The 23,068-nt window shown below is 35.6% G+C and overlaps 1 protein-coding gene across 10 annotated transcripts in view; it reads right to left on the bottom strand.

The window, feature by feature from the left end:
* Positions 1–23,068, bottom strand: part of TFDP2 (transcription factor Dp-2) — a 156,119-nt gene that overhangs the window by 107,102 nt on the left and 25,949 nt on the right. For 4 of the 10 annotated variants that reach the window (XM_074370276.1, XM_074370274.1, XM_074370269.1 and 1 more), the window contains 3 exons: positions 10,777–10,897; positions 3,095–3,161; positions 1,598–1,660 (listed from right to left, as the gene is read on the bottom strand). The exons of 1 other annotated variant lie outside the window; for it this stretch is intronic. In XM_074370276.1, coding sequence (XP_074226377.1) covers positions 1,598–1,660; positions 3,095–3,161; positions 10,777–10,791 — 145 coding nt within the window. In that variant the 5' untranslated portion in view covers positions 10,792–10,897. The remainder of the gene's footprint in view (positions 1–1,597; positions 1,661–3,094; positions 3,162–10,776; positions 10,898–23,068) is intronic. 5 more of the 10 variants (XM_074370289.1, XM_010952253.3, XM_010952254.3 and 2 more) reach the window with 3 other exon arrangements.

Below are 23,068 nucleotides of genomic sequence, written 5' to 3'. Positions count from 1 at the left end.
GGAAGGAGAGATCAAGGTAAAGAAAGTGTTCTGTTGGTTTATTTTTTTTAATCAAGGTATAATTCACATACCCTCAAATTCACCTAAAAGGTGTGCAATTCAGGGGTCTCCAGTATATACAAAAAGTTGTATAACCATAACCACTATTTCCAGAACATTTTCATTACTTCAAAAAGAAATGGTAAAATGAAAGAAGATTTCAGTAAATGGAATATGTTCATAAATAGGAAGACATAGTATTGTTGAGCTGTCAATAAAACCAAAGTGATCCAGAAATTCAACGCAATCTTTATCAAAAATATAACAGCTTTTTTCACAGAAATGGAAAATGTGATCCTCAAATTCATGTGGAATTGCGAGAGCCTCAACAGCCCAAACAATCTTGAAAAAGAAGAATAATGTTGGAGGATTCGCACTTTGAAGCTTACTACAAAATTACAGTAATAACTAGTTATTAAGTATGGTACTGACATACAGGCAGACATACAGACCAACCAAATAGAATAAAAAGCCCAGAAATAAACCCTCACATATATGGCCAACTGATCCTTGAAAAGGGTGCTAAGACCATTCAATAGTCAAAGGACAGTCTTTTCAACAATTGGTGCTGGGAAAACTGGACATCCAAATGTTAGTTTGACCCTGACTTTATATCATACACAAAAATTGACTCAAAATGGATCAAAAACCTAAACTTAAGAGCTAAAACTACAAAATTCTTAGAAGAAAACACTGGGGGAAATCTTCATGACTCAGGATTTGGTGATCATTTAATGGATATGACACCAAAAGCACAGGCAATAAAAAGAAAAATAGATTAAGTGGACTTTACCAAAACAAAGAACTTTTGCACATCAAAGTATACTATCAAGACAGTGAAAAGACAACCTACTGAATAGGAGAAAATGTATGCAAGTCATTTCTCTCATAAGGAATTAATATTCAGAACACATAAAAAAAATTCCTAAAACTCCAGAACAAAAACAAATGATCCAATTCAAAAATGAGCAAGAGAGTTGGATAGAGACATTTCTTCAAAGAAGATATACAAACGACCAATAAGTACATGAAAATATGCTCAACTTCCTGGTCATTAAGAGAAATGCAAATCAAAACCACAATGAGATACTACTTCACAATTATAAGGATGAATATAATAAAAATGAATAAGTGTTGGCAAAGATGTGAAGAAACTGGAAAACTTGTGCACTGTTGGTGGGAATGGAAAATAGTACAGCCACTGTGGAAATCTACATGGCAATTCCTCAAAAAATTAAAAACAGAGTTAACATATGACCCAGCAATTCCACTTCTAGGAATATATCCAAAAGAAATAAAAGCAGTGTCTTGAAAAGATATTTATATTCCCATGTTCACAGCAACATTATTCCCAATAGCTAAAATATCAAAGTAACCCATGTGTCCATCTGAAAGAATGGATAACCAAAATGTGGTACAAACTTAAAATGGAATATTATTCAGCCATTAAAAGGAAGGAAATTCTGACACATGCTTCAGCACAGATGAACCTTGAGGACATCACACAAAGCAAAATAAGCCAGTCACAAAAAGACACATACTGTATGATGCTACTTACATGAGTTATGTGGAGTAGTCAAAATCATAGACACAGAAAGTAGAATAATGGTGGTTGCAGAGGCTTGGAGGAGGAGGAAATGGGGAGTCATTGTTAATGGGTACAGAATTGCAGTTTTGCAAGATGAAAAGAGTTCTGAATATGGATGGTGGTGATTGGTTGCACAATATGAATGTACTTAGTACCATTGAATTATACACTTAAAAATGGTTGATGTAGTAAATTTTATGTTACGTGCATTTTATCACAATTAAAAAATTGGGGGAAAAATGAGACGCATCATGACTTCAAGTATCTTTTTCACTACTTCATAAAAATGTTTAAATTCTTAGTATACTTCTACAGACCATTACTATTACTAAGCTAGGCATTTTTATATTGAAAAACAGATTTCTCTAGCCTCTTCTCCAGAGTATACAGCCTACCTTAGACATAAGCCTTTGAGGAAGCTGATGTTTCTCTCATAGCCATCTGTATTGTAATAGAAAACATTTTGTTTCCACCTTTGCATATGTACAATGGAAAAATTCAAACATACACAAAGGAAGAGAGAAAAGAATAATGAAACCCAATATAGCTATTGCCCAGCTTAAACAATCAACCAACTCATAGATCATTCTGTTTTCTCTACAATTCCATTCACTTTACTCTTCTTTCCCCCAGTGGATTATTTGGAAGCCAACCCCAAACATACCATTCAAAAAAATTTTGTGAAGGGAAGGTAATTTTTTATTTTATTTTATTTTATTTTATTTTATTTTATTTTATTTATTTATTTATGGGGGAGGTAATTAGATCGTTGATTGATTGATTGGTTGATTTAATGGACGTACTGGGGACTGAACTCAGGAACTCATACATGCTAAGCATACACTCTACCACTGAGTTATACCACTCCCCCCAAAAACATCGTATCATTTTAACCATAAAGATTTCAGTATGTTTTTTCTACATACTAAAAGATACCGTTGAAAGATACATATTGCAAAATAATGGCAGTGTCCTGCATAAGCTCCTATACTGATGGATCAGATTTCTGATATAAGCATTTCCCCAGTAAACCACATATTAGACAAAGGAATTACATATATATTCATTCATTCTACTGTTAACCCACTAGGAAGCAAGGCTCTCAAACCAAAAAATCAAGAAGTCACTTGAACAGTCAGTTTCAATTGTAACATGATCATCAATCAAGGATGGTCTTAAAGATCTCTTAGGAAAGAATGGAATAAAGTAATACACACACACACACAAAATACACGCTCTCTCCTTCTGTCTCCATCTCTCAGAGTAGCTGGCTTTTACATGATACAAGTTATTTGGTATATGGTAACACATAACTTGGTAAGATTAAGTTATGGTATTATGTAGCACAACACAACAGTATTACATAATTATTATTATACATAAAGTAATTAATGTGGTTGCTTATTTTAGAAAACAAATGCAATAAAACTAGCTCAATACAAAAAATTTTTATTCAACTGTCCTTACCTTTTGTTGGACTGAGATTCTGATCTATAAATCCTCTTAGTTCTGCATTTGTGGAAGTCAAACCAACCTGAATAAAATAGTTTAAAAAATTAAAAATAGGATCTTAATGTTATATGATCACTTAATAAGCTATTATTAATAACCTTCCACCAGAGGTCCATATCATATATTATACGTAGCCACATAAAGATGAGTTAATTATTTCAACTATAGGAATAAGATTAAAAAGGAAATGTTGCTATATTGCTTGAAGTGGGAAAAATATGAATTATCCAGATTAAGACAAAAATTAATGAAATAATGTTACTTATGAGCAGAAATGAAATCTACAGATTTTACTGATGGTTATTTGAAAGCAAGTAATGTGGGAGCCATGCAATTGCCGATAGATAGACCAAAATTCCACCCTCACTGCTGCCCTTAAGTTTTACTGTTCAGCATCACTGCCTGTAATGCTTTTCAACATTACGACACATAAGGATCAAATAAAGACCATTACTATCACAACGCAGAGGTGAGGTCCACTGGCTTCAAGTCCAACTGCATAGGTTCGTACTCCAGCTCATCAAGCCTACAATGTGCCTGGACGTGGCCAAGTCACACACGCTCTCTATACCTCGATCTCCTCATCTATAAATTAGAGGATGCTAGAGGTACTCACCAATTCAGTTTGTTAGAAAGACTAAGAAAGATAATTCATATAAAGCACAGTGCTGGGCACAAATTGCTCAATCCATGTTAACACTCATTACTGTTTATCTGATACTTGGTACAGCAAGTGTGTTTATAAATTCTCCTTTAAATAATTTATTTCTTTCAATGTGATGTCCACTGGACAACTTGAAATCATAGAACTGCAGTGTAGGACCACCAAATGGAGTTTTAAATTTTTATTAAAGAGCCAGCAGGGGAAAACCCATCATTTTTGAAAATTTGTCACAAAAAAGTATCCAGTTAATGGTTCTACTACTACTACTATATTGCTGCTTTAATCCTTACAGATTTGTAATCTTGAATATCAATGCTAATTCGGTACCTCAAACATTCTTTCAAAGTACTATCACATTGAAAGGATTTCCAGGCTCATAATGCTCTGTAAGTTTCTATTTATGTACTTGCTTTATGTCTTTAAACTATCCATTGCTTTAACATTATATACCCTTCAAAACCACTCAATTGATACTTTATAAGAGCTACCTATTTCATTATTTGGTAACTCAAATTTCTACTAATACCTATTTCCTTTTGTCAAGAGATGCTACCAGAAGTACTTCTAAATATTGTTTATATCATAGAAAAGTAATTCTGATGCAAATGAATCTCTAGCACCTAATATTAAATTTTTATCGCAGTGGCTGAGACAAAGGCAACAAAAAAATGGCTTCCTAATTCTATGTAGATAATGGTGCAGATCCTTAATCCTGTCTAGTTTCTTATAAGTAATATGTTAGAAGTAAAGTAAACCTTTTGCAACAAAATTTCCAACAAATCATCACTCATGGATCTCCAGAGTTGCTCACAAATACTGTTAAGTGTTCAGTTTGTAAATGCCAAGAGTTTTTTGTGGCATCACTAACATGCCTCCCCTTTTAAAGCTCTTCTCCTATAAAAAGAAGAGGAAGGCGAAATTTTTGTTGGTGTTCTACTGAAAAAAGAAAGCAAAGAAGGCAAAGACAGCTTTTAATATATCCCCTGCTTAATACAATGTGATCATGAAATACATGAATTACAATAACTTCAAAAGCATCCGTTTATATCCCTTTGTTATGATACAAAGACAACGGCAAAAACCGCAACTAAAACCACATATTCACAGTCGAGAGTTCACAGTTACCGGATTACTGTTACATTTAAACACCTGCTTTTACAGTCCAACTTCTGCAGAGTGAAGTAGCAAACGAATTCAGAAACTTCCTAAGTAGCTGTACACCTGCACCTTAATAACCAACAGATTATACACTAAGAGGATAATGGTCAATTGTGAACCAATAATGCTGTAATTTCAGTCTCATAGATGGAGGGGAGATGTTTGTATTTATAGCTTAAATATTACCGAAATTTAATTAAAACTTCAAAAATGTATGAATTTCTGCTTTCATAAACACTGTATAGTTTAAAAGTTTCAAAGAAAAAGTAGATTATTTGAGAATAGAAAAAGTTGACTAGGAAAAGCATTTAGAATATTATCTCTTCTTTCCTTATTCTATTTAAAAAGGATATTTCTACGTTTCACAGATCAAGAGGAAAAAAGTAAACTCATTTTACACAAAATTTTTCATCTAATAAGATCCTGAGAAAACTTTTCTATCTGAATATTCAAACACTATGTTGCATACTACAAGCTGTCATTAAATATCTACTGAATAAAAAATATCCAAAGCCCAAATGTTAAGAAACCATACTCCCCAATAACGGCACTATAATTTCACTGATATTTAACATTTCAGACTGATATTAACTGAAAGAAAACAGGATTCAAAGTGAGACGATCTGTGCTCAAAGTTCAGCTCTACCATTCATTCACGAGTAACGTGATCTTGAAACAGTCACTGTAAAGTGGGGACAACAGTACATATGAGTACGACAAACTCAGCCCTTTAGATCAAATTACATAATTACGTGAACATGTTCATTAATGGCAAAGCAATATTCAAGTGTGGGCTGTTATTCAAATGGGAATGGCTTTAATACTTCAACACTGATATAAACAATTCATAGAAGAGAAGCACAAATGACCAATAGACATATAGAATACCAGTCTGACCTAACTAGCAATCAGCGAAATGTAGTAAATTACATGCCATTTTTTTGCTGATTAGATTGACAAAGATTAAAGAGAAAATAAAGGGAAATGGTACTCTTATACACCAAAGGTGAATATATAAATTGGTGCAATCTTTCTGAAATGCAATTTACCAATATGAATCAAAAGTCCTTGAAAAATACACGTCCCTTGTGCCAGTAGTTTCCTAAGAATTTTGCTTCATTTAAATAATCCAACAGGTAAGCAAAAATAGAGAAAAAGTTAAAAAAATGGAAATAACTTAACTTAGGAAACTGGTGTAATGTCCATATAATAGATAACATAAAAGAGCCATTTAAAATGATGTTGAAGTGGGGAGGGTATAGCTCAAGGGGTAGAGCACATGCTTAGCATGCATGAGGTGATGGGTTCAATCCCCAGAACCTCTCCTAAAAACAAATAAATAAATAAGTTAACCTAATTGCCTCCCCACTCAACAAAAAATAAAATAAAAATAAATAAATAAATAAAATGATGTTGAAGAGCTATCAAGACAAGAAAAGACATTCATCATAGAGATTAAGCTAGTAGGTTACAAACAGGCTTGGCCTCATTTTTATTAAAAAACATATAACATACATAGATTTTGGTTTTTATGTATAAACATTTGTGTAATACCAGATGGCTTCATAGGCAGAATTTTACTGATAATCTCTAAACTGGTTTCTTTTGTTTGTCTGTATTTTCTCATTTTTCTGTAAGGACTATTTTATGGCTTACATATTTTTAAAAGATTCTTTGGCAAGACAAAAAGTTATACCTCAAATTATCTTTCAAATTCTCTATTGTATACTGAGTGAGTAAGTTAAAACACACCTGCATTTTTGGTCTGGAAGAGTATCACTGGATACTAGATACTACTTGACAACAATTTTATCCCAGACACAATGAATATATTGCCAGCTCTGCAGAACTTACTTTTGCAAAATGATCCATCCCACAATCCCTGCAGTTCTGGGCGGACTGTTCATCTTAGAGCCTCTACAGCAGCAGAAGTGGACCCACAACACAGAGTAAAGCAGCAAACCACTTATGGTACCCCACTTCCTCCTCTACAATGACTTGTCAAAGCCTGTGGGCCAAGCAGGGTCAACCAAAGTTCCTCCATTGAATTTGAAATATAAATGCTAAGAAAGTTCCCTCTCTTCTTCTGAGATAAGCATTATGAGACCAGTGTAGGCTACTATGCCACCAGATAGAGCCAAGAGACCGAAAAAGGGACACAGAGCCCTGATGCCACCACTCGATCCCCTGCATCCAGCTGTATTTGAAGCCGAGTACTCCAGACTTTCAGTCATGTCAATCACAACATTCCATTTCTTGCCTTCAGCTATTTTGAATGAGGTTTCTAACACCTGCAACCATAAGAGACCTGGAATGGCTGTGATAAGGTAAAAGTGACTCTTCACAAAAAAAAAAAAACTGTTCTTGTAAGATTGCAAGAATGCAAAAGGAGAACAGAAAATAAAGATGTACATACCTGAACGTACATGTAATAACACCTCCATAAGACCTAGGCGGGGGGAGGGTATAGCTCAAATGGTAGAGCACATGCTTAGCACGCATGAAGCCCGAGGTTTGATCCCCAGTACCTCCTCTAAGAATAAATAAATAAACCTAATAAACTGCCCACCCCCTCCCCCCCAAAAAAAGAAAAGAAAACACTTTAAAACAAAAAGACCTGGGCAATATCGTCCAAAGCTGTGTGACACAATTATTGCTCCCTCCTTCTTGAAACACTTTCTTCATTTGGCTTCCACACCATCAGGGTCATGCTCTTGACTTCCTTTCATCCATTCCTTCAGCCTCCTTTGCTGCCTCCCCTCCTCCCCAGTTGATGGGAGAGCTTTCAGATTTTGGTCCTCATGTATCCTCTAGCCACATAGGGCCTATATAACCTCAGGCAGTCCCACTGCTTTACAATAATTTAATATGAAATGATTCCAAAATTTCTGTATCTGGCCCCAAGCTTTCCTCTGAGCTCCAGAGTCACTTATTTCTCATTATATTAACTGCCTGGCCAATATCTCCATTTGGATGTTTTCAGATCCCTCAACTTCAATATGTTCAAAACAATTTCTGAGTTTGCCACAAAATCCTGCACTTCCCCAAGAGTTCCTCTTCTCATTAAACCACAAAGCTGCTTACTCACTTACACAAGCCAAATGCTGAGAAATCTTTAACTTCTCCCTGTCCCCATAGCCTAATTACTCAATCAGTCCTGGTGGCCGTCCCTTCAAATACATCCTAGATCCAGTCACTTTTCCGCATCTCCAGTATCATGACCCCAGGCCAAGTCACCAAGCTCTGCTGTCCAAACTATTGGGATAAGGACCAAATGAGTCTCCCCTACTACCATGTCCCCTTCAGTCTCCTTACTCAGCAGCCAGAACAAACTTCTTAAAATGCTAAGTCAGGTCACACAACCATCCTCAACACCTCCAACAGCTCCCCCACTGACATTTAAAATATATACCACTCCCCTCCCCCCCACTCCCCATCCCCCCACACACCCCATGATCTAGCTCCTGCTCTGTTCCTGACTTCTTCTCTCCTCCTCCTACTCTCCCTTGCTTAGTTCCATCTACCAACGGGTCATTCTGCTGTTCTTCGAACAACCACAGTTTCTCTTGCCTCCAACTGGAATGCTCTTCCCCAGATATTCACAATGGCTGGCACCTTCCTCTTGGACTGTGACCTTAAGAGCATTTCTCTGTCTAAACGTCATTTCTTGAAAGAGGACTCTCCTGAACACCTAGTTGAAAGAGCTCTCCCTCACGACTACCACTCTCTCTCCTGTTTTATTTTTCTTTGTAACATTTATCATTGCCAAACATTATCTATGTATTTACCATCTTCTCTGTCTACACTCTAAACCCCAAGAAGGCAGGAGCATAACGGTGTCAGACACATATTTGTTGGAGAAAGGAGGAGGGGAGAGATGAGAATGAACTGCTCGTGGCATTCTAAACTGGTATAATCATTCCAGTAAGTATCTTGACAAAATACACTAAAAGCCACGAAAATGGTCTTATCTACTGCAAAACGGCCTGTGAACATGACTGGCTATTCAGACAGCCTATTTCGATTCTGCCCACATGCTTCAGCCCACTCTGAGACCTGACCTCTCTGCGTCCCCGGCTCCAGGGCATCAGAAGAGGGTCAGCTCATCAAGCATCCCTATCCCCCAGGCTCCTGTAGCAGAAGGAGAAACGAACTGCATGCTGTGTGATTTCTCCCAAATATACAAACAAAATAATGGGAGCACTGTTACCACTGGTTCAAATGCTTTCTGTTGCTTTAGGGAAACAACTTTGAATATAGCAAACTGTGCATATGGCTAGGAAGGTTAAGGTTGATTCCAGGTCCATTTTAAGCCAAAATATACTCGCTACTGGAATGTTCACTATCTTGTTGTTCAGGATAACTTTTATGTTCTCTTTTTTCTAAAAACCATTATAATATCCTACAAGAAAATTCCCAATACACAGATTAAAACTTTCCTTCTTCTTTTTCCCAAACAGCACTTTAACAAGAGCAACGGACTGAAGTAGACCACTACTGATAATTTATCCTAACAAAATTAATTAAACGATAATGAAGCAAAATCTGTACCTGCTTATTGATACTAGCACTAGGTTAAAAGCAAGGTCACTAATGAAAAGATAGAGATAAGTAATCAGGGTGTTTTTTTGTAATGCTCTTCTTTAGATGTATAATGGGGTCATATCTGGAACTACCTGTCTGGCTCACAATGTAACGCTTGCCTCTGGTCACAACTAACCAAACCACTATTGGATATGAGTGAAACTAGAGCTGGGCCAGAGGTCCTTCCTAAGGAGGAGTTTGAAATTAGCGCTGACACTGGCAGACAGGATTTGTCAGGCGGCCCCATCCCTTCCTTTGCACCTCTCTCCCTCTCTGAGCAGGCTGGTACTGTACCACGGAGCTTAAGATGCTGAGGAAGATGATTTGTGGAGAAACAGCAAGTAACAAAGCAGATGCACAGAAACAAACAGAGATGACAAATGGATATCAAATTCCCACTTCGATTCCTGGTAGATTTCAAGTTTCTGGACCCGGATCTTTATGAGGGCCTGCTAAATTCCCGCTCTTGACTCCTTTGAAAAATCCCTGTATCCTTATAAAAATTCCCTTTTAAGGTAGCCTAAACTGGTTTCTGTTACCTGCAAACAAACATTGCAACATAATAACCTAGGAACAGTAAGGCAATTACAATAAGTCATTCCCCTGTATGTTGCAGTATTTACTTTCTCCATGGCATAATCCTTCACCGCAGCTGGAAACAAATCCACGGGTACAAGGTGACAAGAGTGTTAACTTGAAAGCAAGCAGATTCAGAAACAACAGTCTTGAGCAGAAGAAAAAAATGAATAATTTCTCCAAAATATCTGAAGTCTAATGTTCCCCCAGGAATCATCTCAGGAAGGATAGCAAGATTCTTCTGAACAATGTCTGAGTACAGACATTTCTAAGAGTAAATTCAAAAGAAAAAAAATCGAGCCAAAGAAAACGATTTCTCTCAATAAGGCCAAGTAACTGTTCAGAAAGCATCCAAACAAACTTATTACAGTCCCCAGAACAGGAAGGGGTGGGAAACTTTCTGGAGACGGCAGTTTTGCAGCTGTGGAGATGGAGCAACCTGGCAGCAACTTACAAGAATGCTACCATGCAGGTGAGAGCTGGGCATTCAATAGCATTAGAGTTTACTACCTTGTTCTTTACAGAAACAAAAACAATGATAAATCAATGTCAGTAAACTGAATTTGATTAATCAGAACGGTGAAAGGAAATATGTGTAGGAAAAAGTACAACTCATTTTTTAAATACTTACATGTAAAAATGTACAAATACTTACATTTTTTGCCGTCATGTCAAACTGTATTCAATTTAAAATTCTGTAAAGCCATTAAAAAACAAAGAGCAAAAAACAAAAAAACAAAAAAACTTCGTCTTCAATAATTCTTTAAAAGAACGTCCTGTCAAAGGGAAAAAAAAGGAAATAGTAATGTAATAATAATAATATTAATAATACTAATAAGCAACGTTTCCGTCATATTTACTGTGAAATGCATCATTAAGTAAATTATCTAAATTAATCTTCACAACAACACTATGAATTATGTACCATTTTAATTGTTATTTTCCAGATAAAAATTGGGATTTAGAGATGCTAAATATTTTGAGCAAATCAACTCAGCTAAGAAGTGATAGAGTCTGGACTTTGAAATATTAAACTATGCTGTTGTACATAATCCATTGAAAGTAGCACCAGGGCTTCTTGGAGAAACAGCCAATTCCAGCACTGGGGCAGGAAACATACAAGATAAAGCTAAAACATTTTCTTGTACCTAAAGTAAAGAAGGGCTAAAAAAATGATGGCGACATATCAAAAGTCCACAAGAGCCAGATTAACGGGCCTACAACTCAGAGGGACAAGTTAAGCCAACTTAAAGGGGCAATTGAGCACCAAAGTATATACTGATAACAACAGACACTAACAGACTCTAAACCCACTGAATAAAATAATCCAGGAATTCATACTGATCGAAACAAATAATAAGAAAGAAGAGAAAGCTCTTCTTTATAATGCAATGACAACTTACATATATAAAGAAATAAAGCAGGTAGAAAACCATGACTTTATAAACATTGTGATATTAACGGGTTAGACAAGAATCATCAAAAGATGCAAAAATTAGTAGATGAAAGTTGATGAGAAAAAGGGTATTTACAAAGTCCTGAATTATCTCCCCACTAAATACCTATTAATTCGAATTTTATAGTGAAGAAACCTGGCACATCCCACTTTAGCCAAAGTGATTAAAGCTACAAATGACCACCCACAACGGGACAAACCAACACTATGCATCTCCTCAAGCGCTCTGAGATGGATACAGTCTCACTCCTGAGGTACTTCCCAAAATGCATAATCTAAATCTAATCATGCAGAAATAATAAAAAAAATTCAAGTTGAGGGACACTCCACAAAATAATGGCCTGAACTCTTAAAGAATATTAGTATCATGAAAGAGAGAGGAAGCTTAAGAAATGGTTCAGATTTAAAAAGACTAAAGTCACATTTGAAATCAATTCAATGCATAATCCTGGACTGGAATCTGGACCACAAAAAATAATTGCTATGAAGACCATTATTGGGGCAATTGGAGAAATCAAAATATGGTCCCCAGACTGGATAACTGTACTGTTACATTTCCTGCTTTTGATCAGAGGATCATGTTCTTTTTTTAAGTGAATGTCCTTGTTCTTAGAAAAAAATATACCAAAATATTTAGGAGTCAAAGGGTGTGACAGCAGAAACTTACTTTCAAATGACAAAAAATATATAATACGTATCTATAGAGAAAGGGGAAGCATGTCTGGCAAAATGGTGACAATTGGTGAATCTGGGTAAAGGCTATTCAGGAAATCTTTGCCCTATTTCTGCAACTTTTCTCTTATTTTAAAATTATTTCAAAATTAAAATTTTAATAAGACATTCAAGGAGAAGGATAAAATAAAACTTAACTTCAAAAAGACCATAAATAATGAGAGCCTGAAGAGATGGAGGCTCCAAATATGCCTTATATTCTAGAATTTGAATCTATGAGTAAAAGGGAGGGGGGGGAACATTTCTACTTTTCAATAAAACAGTATAATTTTCAATGATAAAGAAAACATATATTTAAAAAGCCAAGTAAGATCTGAACTACAACTGTGACTTTTGCTTTCCCACTGTAGCTGCAGATCTGTTCACGTCTGTCATGACCTGATATGAAAATCATGTTCCTACACTGAAGCTGCTTCACGTTTATCAATTATCTGTTACGTCTTCTTCAGAGTCACAAACATGAGATAAATAATGAAGCATAAGTTCCTGATATTCCATTCACCAAACTACCTACCATATTCAAACCAAGAATTTAAGGCTAAAATATATGTATTTCATTTTGAAGATAAATTATTTAAGCAAGCTTGATTTAACAGATCTACATAAAACTATGTACCTAACAGATATAAAGCATCTCTTTAAACACGTATTTACAAAATTTCTCCACATACAAAGTCACCAGGAGAGTAGTAGCAAATTGCAAAGAGACAACATCATGCAGGTTATGGTCTGTGGCCACAATGCAATTAAATTAGGAATCAGTTATTTTTCAAGAAGTCATATATTTAGAAAGTAAAACTATATTATTGCTCAAGTAACCTAGGAACAAAAGGAAATTCGAAACATTTAGAGCTGAATGACAATGAAAATAATAAAAACTGTAAAGCATAGCTAAATCAGCACTTAGAAGTAAATTTACACTTCTTTCCATTCATTAAGTGACCAACTTAAAAGCTTAAAAAGATCAGCGAGAAACTAGATATAGACTCACAGACGTGGAAAACAAACTATGGTTACCAAAGAGGAAAGTGGGGGAGGAATAAAGGAGGAGTTTGGGATTAACTATTACACACTACTATATATAAAACCGATAAACAATAAGGTCCTACTGTATAGCACAGGGAATTATATTCAATATCTTGTAATAACCTATAATGGAAAAGAATCTGAAAAAGAATATATACGTATATGTGTAAGTGAATCACTATACTGTGCACCTGAAACTAATATCCTGGAAATCAACTAGACTTCAATTTAAAAAAATGAAAAAATTAAAATCAGTTAACAAAAATGTACAATTAAAAATAAATGAATATATAAAAATAAATTAAATTATGTTTAAAAAAAAGATCAGTAAGGACTCGAAGAAAGAAGAAAAGAAACAAAGAGCAAAAATTAATGAAATAGAAGGGGTAAGTTAAAGCTCAGTGGTAGAGTGTCTGCTTAGCATGAACAAGGTTCTGCATTCAACCCCCAGTACCTCCATTAAAAAATAAACAGATAAAAAAATAATAAATCTAATTATCTCTCCCCAAAAAGAAAAAAAAAGAATTAATGAAATAGAAAAAAATCAAAATAACAGCTGGTTCTAAGTGTCCTGCTGCAAGTGGACATCTGCAAGTAAAGCAGCAGTGTAGCAACGTGGAGACAGCCTGGATTTTTTTTTTTTTTTTAATTTAGACTGTCTCAGCTCTGACGCTTATTAGCTGTGTGACCTTGAACAAGTGATTTAACCTCTCTGGGCTTCAGTGTCCTCATTGGGAAAATAGATACGTAGAGTTTTTCAGGGTTATGGTAGGAGTAAATCAGGCGTTGTGTCGAAGTGAAAAGCATCAGATCCCAAGTCAATGTAACAAATGCCCACCAATTTACACATGAACACTGAACACTCCAAACCATGAAAAAACTCAATTGTAAATATTTTTAGATTGCCTTATGACCTACTGAAATACAGTTATAACAAAAAACAATGAAGTCTTTTCTATCCAAAGTACTTGTTAAATTTTAGAAAACCTCTTCTATCTACCTATGGCAGATCCTGTTACCCACCCAGGATCATTTTCCTCTTCTTCTTTAGGAGAAGGTGAAGATGGCAATGTGCCCAACTGAAAATGCTACATTCTCAGTCTCTCTCTCAGATGACTTGACCATGACATAATTCCAGCCAATGAAATATAAGCAGACATTGTTGGGCTGGGCTACCAGATTCAGCAAGCAAATGCCCTTTCCACCCCATTCCCTGTTTCTTCATTTCCAGAATGTGGTTGTAATGGCCAGAGCTCCTTGTCTCCATGCATCTGCTTCAATATTATAATCAGCATTCAATATGGGGTTATATTTCCTAAGGGGTGGGCTATTGCATAGCACTGCTAATCACGCAAATAAAAAGAAATAAACAGGGCGTTACTTTTTCAACACACTGTAACAAGAAGCCACCAGTAAAAATACTTCTTAGCCACAAAACTGAGCTCGATAAGGCAAAACATTTTGTTTAGTACCCTCTTTGCATCTTCTCACCAGACATAAGCATAAACTGCAACCTCTAAATGTTACCTAAATAATAAATGTTTGAAATAGAGCCAAAGTGCATGAATGTCTTGAGCAAATTTACATTAACATCTCTGCGCCTCATTTACTTCATCTGCAAAATAGTAATGGTACACCTACTTAATTAAATGAGTCAAGAACTGAAAAATAATTAGGACACTGCCTTGCAAAAGGTAAAGTACTCAATCAATGTTAAGGGAAAAAGTGGTTCACTGACCTCTCATGACAAATTAAGGTTTCTTCCTCCAAAACAAATAATACATAATTCACATATAGTAGAAGTGCTAAGAACCACAACATAAATCCAATTTTAAAGCAGGAAAAAAAATGTTTAGTTGTGGTTAAGAAAAAGTCTAAAATTAACAAGAGTAGGCAATTAACTTCATTAATTTATTCATCCAGCATTTACTGAACATCCACTATGGGCAAAATACCAATGTAGACACTGGAGACCTCCTAGGAGATGAGAGAAATAGTAAGCATAAACCTTTAAGTGTAACTTAAATTGTATAAAATTACATTAAGATAAATGCTATAAAAAGAAATGGGATTGTGCTAGAGATCTCCTTCATTCAATTCAAAATCAAGAAGTAATCTGTACTGAGTGACAGCTTATAACCTTTTAATTAAAAAATATACATGCCTAAGTATTTTTAAGCCTTTCATCTCTCTTTTTCACTGCCTTTAATCTAAAAATCATTTAGATTTATATGACTTCAACCAAGTGTCTAGAAAGTAAATAAACATTGCACCAAATGTTTCCAGAAACTGCCGTCTTTGGCAGTAGTGGTGGTTCTCAGAGACAAACCAGTCATGTGCACTGATGCATTTATGTTTCATCCAGACTCAACAATTGCACACTTCTTCCTGTCACCATGCTCTTCTGTTGGTTAAAAAAATAAGTCGGATTTCTTCTTCCAGCTTCATGAACACATTATGTCAAGCTCAAAAAGTCAATCTTAGTGACCTCACCATCTGCCATGATCTCTTGTCAGATTCAGACAATGCAACTCCCACAGATGGTCTCAAAATGCAAGCCTCTTTCCTTTCCAATCACAATTTAGCAGCTGTGGGCACAAAGCCTTTTAAAATGGTACAACAGTAATCAAAATATAGGGAAGAAAGCAAAAATAATTATGGATAAATGTATACAACTAACATCACTTGAATAAAGTTTGTAAACTTTCTAACACTGCTGGAGAAGATGCTACTAAAAATTAAATTTCAGCAAAGCCAGCATATTTAAACAGAAGACAATGCTAATTTTAAATATCATGCTCACGTGTCAAAGATTGGAAAATACACAAAGCAATAAAACGGGGCACAAACAGCACTTCACAAAGGCAACTACAGTAAGTTTTTGACATAACTTCCTTCAGTATTCTCTTTCTGCACTCTCACCTTTGGTAAGTGGTACTAATTAGAAGATATTTTCATAGAAAATGCTAGCACAGAACATTTTCTTAGGTGATGAACATATCTATGCACTCTCCTAAGCGCTTCATGTGTATAATCTCATACAGTTCATACCCCAACATTATCAGGTACATGTTTTTACTGTTCATATTTTACAGATGACAAAACTGAGTTCTAGAGAGTGGAAGTGATTTACCCAGTTAACCAGCTATGTAAATGGCCAGAATATCAACCCAGGACCTCAAACGAGCAGACATGTTCTTAACTACTATGCTAACTTACAAAATATATTTGCCTTGAGATATAATAAGTACATCCTCAAAAAAAACCCCAAATTCCTTCTGTATAACACAGGGAACTATATTCAATATCCTATAATAACCTTTAATGAAAAAGAATATGAAAATGATTATATGTATGTATATGCATGACTGGGACATTGTGCTGTACACCAGAAATTGACATATTGTAACTGACTGCACTTCAATTTTTTTAAAAGTATATCTTCAAAAGATAACAAAATATATAATTACTATTGTAATAAATCTATATATAAAAGGATAACTTTCTACACCAAAAGAATTCTTTTTATATAGGACAAACCATGTATTACTGGATCAGGTTTTTCCCTTTTTTAAAGGTTCTTTTATTTAAAATTTCAATATTAAATTTACATTTCTTTATTTTTCTGAGTAGAAAGTAAAGTTCCTCATTTTTACAGGTGTATAGTACTCCTTTAGATTGTTACACCATACCTTATTCCACTATTCCTCTACTGATGGACATTTAGATATCCTAAGTTTCTACACTGGTGATGGTAATCATATTTTAATGACTCAGTCCTTAAAGTCTAATCTGCTCTCTGACCATCTGGCCAGTTCTGTGTTAAATCACTTTCCCATTCCCTTCTCTCATCTCGTTCCACTGGCCTTCCGGCAATTCCTCAAAGACAGGCTCCTGTCTCAGGGCCTCTGCACGTGCTGTTCTCTCTGCTTGGAACGTTCACCAGTGGCTAACTTTACTTCCTTCAGATCTCTTCTCAAATGTCACTTTCTCTGCCACTCCTCAGTCTAGGTCAGGGGTCTCTACTTAATGCTTCTCCTTTTACAGTACACAGCTGGTTGTCACTATCTATTTGTTTATGTGATTATCAGATGTTGGCCCACTCTACCTACTAAAGAGTAAATTCCATGAGGGCCAGGACCTATCTATTTTGTTCACTATAATATCCCGTGTCTGGCACGTGGTTAGAACTCAAGAAATACTTGGTTTTTGTTTGTTTTTAAAGAAATATTCATTAAATTAATTATATACTCAGTATTTTATTTACTTTCTTCCTTTAATAATGTATGATAACCTCATTTAATACGACTTGGCTGCAGAAAATGAGAAAACAAACATTTAACACATTCACACATCTGAAATATCACTATGTGTGTGTGTGTGTGTATACTTACAAAATATATACATATACACACACACACACACACACACACATATATATAGCAGAATTTTGCATGCCACTTTCCTATCATAAACAAAAAGTATATTGGAGCCAGCATCATATTTGTGTTCATTAATTTCAAAAATGTTATTATGGGAAAATTTTTTATAATAGAGTTTATTTAATTTCACTAATGTTTAGGATGAAAAGAAGAGTAGGCAAGAGATAAATTTTAAAACACTTATTTACTAAAAGCTGCTCTCCCAAGGAACCAGCAACATCTTACATTAAAAAAAGAAAAAGAAAAAGATAATTGCCTTTATATTCACTGCTCACTTTTTTGAATTGAAAAAAATTTATCCAGGTTTACACAAGCTTTTACCCAGGACCCTTTACACTGATAAAAACTGGTTGACACTATAAACTAGCAATAACAATGTTCACCAGAGTCTTCCACACACGTGCAGAGGAATAATGGGTCCTGATGTCTGGACACCACTCATGGGTTCACTTATTCAGTAAATATTTCTTGACTGCCTGCTGCATGTCGAATACTAGGATGAGCATTAAAGATACTCCGAGAAACAAGACGCAGTCCCTACCTTCAGGGAGCCTACACTTTAACTTTGAAGCCAAGCATTAAACAATGAATTTCTCAATTAAACTACTTAATTACAATTACTTTCAGTGTTACTACAGAAAGAAAAAAAGATATAAAGGATGCATATACAAAAAGGGACTGGAACGCTGGTGGTTTTAGAGATTTCTCTGAGGAACTGAAGTTTGAACAGAGCTCAACAAAGAAACAAACAGAGCAAACAGTTGGCAAAGAGAGGAGGTACCTCACAGCCCGAGGGTGCAACCATGAAGAAACGCATATGGGCAGTTCCAGGCACTGAAGGAAGGTCTATGTACATGAAAACAAAGGGCAAGACAGAAGCAAGAGGGAGAGAGAAGGATGGAAGCCAGATCATGCAGGACATTGTTTTTTTTTCTTTTTGATTAGATTAGTGGGAAGCCTCAGAAAACATTTTAAGAGCTGAACATCTGAACCAGAAATACTATGTTCACCAAAGATTAGGTAAAATGTATTTGAATTCTAATCCTTTAAAAATTGGCAATATTAGCAATAATATTCTATAATTTTTTGGTAACAGAAATGCTCACTCATTTCTTGACTATGCCAGACGAATGTGTATTCACCACCTACAATCCATTCATCCAACAAACACCTACTTCTACTGGAACAAAACTCAAAGCTTAGAATTAAGGGAAAAAAACAGTCCTCCACTCTCAAATTAACTTTCACAAAACCTATGCATAGTCAGTAACTCAAGAACACAGGCCTTTCTTCACCTTATTGACTTTACTTAACATAAAATTCTCAGTAAATTTGCTTATCTTGATTTTCAGGTTTGAAGCCAATTATACTCAGCAGAAAGGATGCAGATCACATGGAGCAGGGGCTGGGCACTGTTACAGATGAGCACACTGACACAGTAATTGACAACTGGCAGCTTAATACTAAGGAAAATTAGACATTATTATTATATCTCACTAGGTAAATGCACTGAAATAGAATTCCTCCCTCATTCCCAGGCAAAACTGGATTAATGACATGTTCTTACACATGCTTCCAGGACAAAACCCATGGGATTCTTTTGTTTCAAATACTTTCATAGAGTATAACATTTATTTTGGTGGGGGGATAATTAATTAATTTGTTTGTTTATTTTTAGAGGAGGTACTGGGGATTGAACCCAGGACCCTGTGCATGCTAAGCATGTACCCTATCACTTGAGCTACACCCTCCCCCACAAAAAAATTTATTACTTCTTAATTACTAAAAACAAAAATCTCTTAGAGATAAAACTTATTTCTGGCCTGTCTAAAGAAGTAACATCAGAAGAGATTACCAGAATTTAGAACAAAACCACATTTCAAGATCCTGCCAAGAACCTAACAGAAAGGTTCTTTTACCAAGTGGTACAAGCCAAATTTTAAATCATTCATCAGTTTATGCACAATGACTTCATGGATTAGGTCACCTGTTGCCCATATGCTCTTTAGCAAAGTCTCATTTCCAGATAAATGTAGCTTTAGATTAGTAATACAAATGGTAAGACTTAGCCTTACTTGATCCATCACAACAGGCTAAACGAGCTTTTAAAACATCATTTGGGTATTAATATAATTTACGGACAAAGCATCGTACAGAAACTATACAAGCAGCAAATGTTCAATTTCTCTAAGAGTCCAAGGAGAACAGAAAAATGGGGGCAATCAAAAGGAAACAATCTGTGAAGAAAATAGCACAATTTCTAACCCTCATGTAGAATAGCACTGTACTTCTATAAATACCTACTCTATATTCAAATGAAAAGGAAACAATTTTACAATCAACATCATCATAAGAGCTATTTACTACGTCATTACCCAAAATGACCCTACAGAAGAGTTATCTCCATTTCACAGGAGGGAAAACTGAGTCAGAGAGCTTAAATAACTTGCCCAAGGTCATGCACAACCAAAATTTACAACATAGTTTAGATAAGTGGGACGTTACTAAGTACAAGTTCCATGATATCATAAAAAGATGAGTTCCAAGCAGTTTTCACTTGAAAGTAATTTAAAATTTTAAAACCATTTAAGGAAGTTTGTGTTATCTGTAAATGTTGAAGAACATAAATTATTATGTAGTTTAAAATGATCTAAAAGAGACTTCTGGAAAAACAGCAGAGTGTAAGAGCACTTGTCTTATTTGTATGTGCCCTCTACCCACTTGGAAAGAGCTATCACACAATATATTTTTAATTTATTTGACACTGGTTAAAAAATAATTTTTTAAAAGGAGAAGAAAACTAGAAAGTACAAAAAGGGGCACAGTAAAATGTCATTGTCCCAACATTGTTCCCCTGTCTGCCTGTTTCCCACCTGCCCCATCTATACCTCTGCGTGGACAACATACTTATATTTCTTATGTATCTGCCCCAGGTTTCTTTAAGCATATATAAGTAATATGAAACACTCTAGTTTTCCCACTTTGTAAAAAGCTAAATATTTAGTTGTTTATTTTGCTTTTTTTTTTTTGTGTTTTGCTTTTTTACACTTAACAATGTAACACTGAGATCCTGCCAAACTGGTGCCAAGAGGACACCTTCATTCCCTTTTACAACTGCCTAGCGTACTGTTGTAAGACTGTAACATTATTTAACCAGTTTCCTCTGGCTGGAATTTGGGGTTCCAATCTTTTGCTATTATAAACAAGGAACAATGAATATGCTTCAATGAATAACTTTATATATACATATACATGTAATTTCACGTGAGAAATTCTTTGATGTAATGATATATGCATTTTTAGATATATTGCTAAATTGTCCTCTATAAGCATTGTACAAATCGGCACTCCAACCAGCAGTATATAAAAGTACTCATTTCTCCATAGCCTTACCAGTACAGTGTGTTTATTCAATAGGTTTTTAAAATGGCATTTGCTTACAATTTTATTTTGTTCTTTTCTTCCAAAATTTGACTTTCATTACTTGTCTACTTGGGACTTTGCAATATGCATCTCCAGTTCTGGGAGGGGGTGGGGAACAACCTGTCAGTGTTTTTATTGGATCATGTCAATCCTCCCTAAATTAATTTAATTTATAAGTTTCATCTTCAAAATGTTGTCTTATCTAAGAACATAGAACATTATTTCCACTTATTCAAATTTGCTTCTGTGTCCTTCAGGGGTATTTTAACATTTTCCTTATATAGATGTTATGGTCGAATCATGTCCCCTAAAAAGATACATACCTAACCCCTGGTACCTATGAATGTGATCTTATTTGGAAATAGGGTCTTAGCAGATGTAATCAATTTAAGATAAAATCACACTGGAATTAGGGTGAGTCCTAACCTAGTACGACTGGTGTTCTTATGAGAATAGAAGAGAGAGAAAGACATAAAGGGCCACAGGGAAGATGGAGACAGACTGGAGTTATGCTGCCACATCAAGAAATGCCCGGGACTACCAGGAGCTGAAAAAGGCAAAGAAGATCCTCCCCTAAAAGCTCCAGAGGGACAGCGGTCCTACCAACACCGTGATTTCAGACTTCCAGTGTACAGAGCGGTGAGAGAAAACTCTGCGCTGTTATAAGCCACCAAGTGTGGGATACTTTGCCATGGCAGCCCTGGGAAACTACTAGTTCAGTAGGTACTGAACTCTCTTACTGTCTGTAGTAGTTTGGGGCTTGGTGGTCTTTTGGATTTTCTCAGGTATAAAACTACATGAAAATAGAGACTGCTGAAACTGTCAAGTTTGTAGAACAATGGAAGTAGCCCATCTTCCCCTCAAAGTACAAATCTCTCCCTCAGCCTCCTCAGATATAAAATAAGCAAGGAGAATAAATAAAACCACACAGAACCCACGCCTTCAACAGCAGCATTACTAGAAGACAGATCACAGCAACCTTCAAGTTACCTATAAGCAGAGGGAAAAAAACAAATCAATTCCATAAGAAATCCCACTGCCTACCTTCTGCAAGTCTGTGGATGCAGAGGGTGAGTGAGAGGAGGCTAAAAACCCTCCAGGAAATAGAGCAGAGGGGTCTAGGGGACTTAGAGGAAGGACAGACAAAATCACCCCCAGAGAAAGAGTAGGACACAAGTTAGGACTTGAGAGTTCAGAGACCTAGTGGTGTGGAAGTGTCTAGAAATTGCTAGACCAGCAATGGCAGCCTCCCAGAAACTGCTTCTGGGGGAGAATCAGGTACACAGACGGAAGAGAAGAGACGGTACCTCTTGGAGACAAGGAAAGAGGGGGGAAATTTAGGATCCTGCAGAAAAGAAATAGAAACAAAACCTACCAACCCTTCGTCTACTCACTTCCCTCACCATTAACACCACAGATTCATAAAAGAAACTGAAAAGAAGAGGGAAGAGCGACAAACGAATCTCAAACTAGGAATTCTGCCCACAAAATGAATAGACAGCACCACCAACGAAAGTAGACAATGCGCAGGTAAAAGTGAGGCAAAAGGTCAGAAAAATATAAATAAAAGCTTTTCTGTTGATGGTTTTCTCTCTGCAAATCTAATTACAAGGCTGGAAAAACTATAACGCACATCTCACATGGAATTAAGTATCCTCAAGTAAGAATTTACAGGTATGAAAAAAACCTGGAGTTGGAAACACAAAAACTAAGATCCAAAATGGACACAAACAGAAAGACAGGGATGTAACATGATAAATAACTAATTCTGTACATTATATATGAAAGTTGTCAAGAGAGTGAATCCTAAGAATTCTCATCACAAGGAAAAAATTTTTTCTATTCTTCCATGTCATATCTGTATGAGA

This window comes from Camelus bactrianus, chromosome 1 (genome assembly GCF_048773025.1).
Source record: "Camelus bactrianus isolate YW-2024 breed Bactrian camel chromosome 1, ASM4877302v1, whole genome shotgun sequence".
In the NCBI taxonomy this organism is placed as follows: domain Eukaryota; kingdom Metazoa; phylum Chordata; class Mammalia; order Artiodactyla; family Camelidae; genus Camelus; species Camelus bactrianus.
The sequence above is the reverse complement of the archived record's forward strand: the minus strand, read 5'-3'. Positions and strand labels throughout refer to the sequence as shown.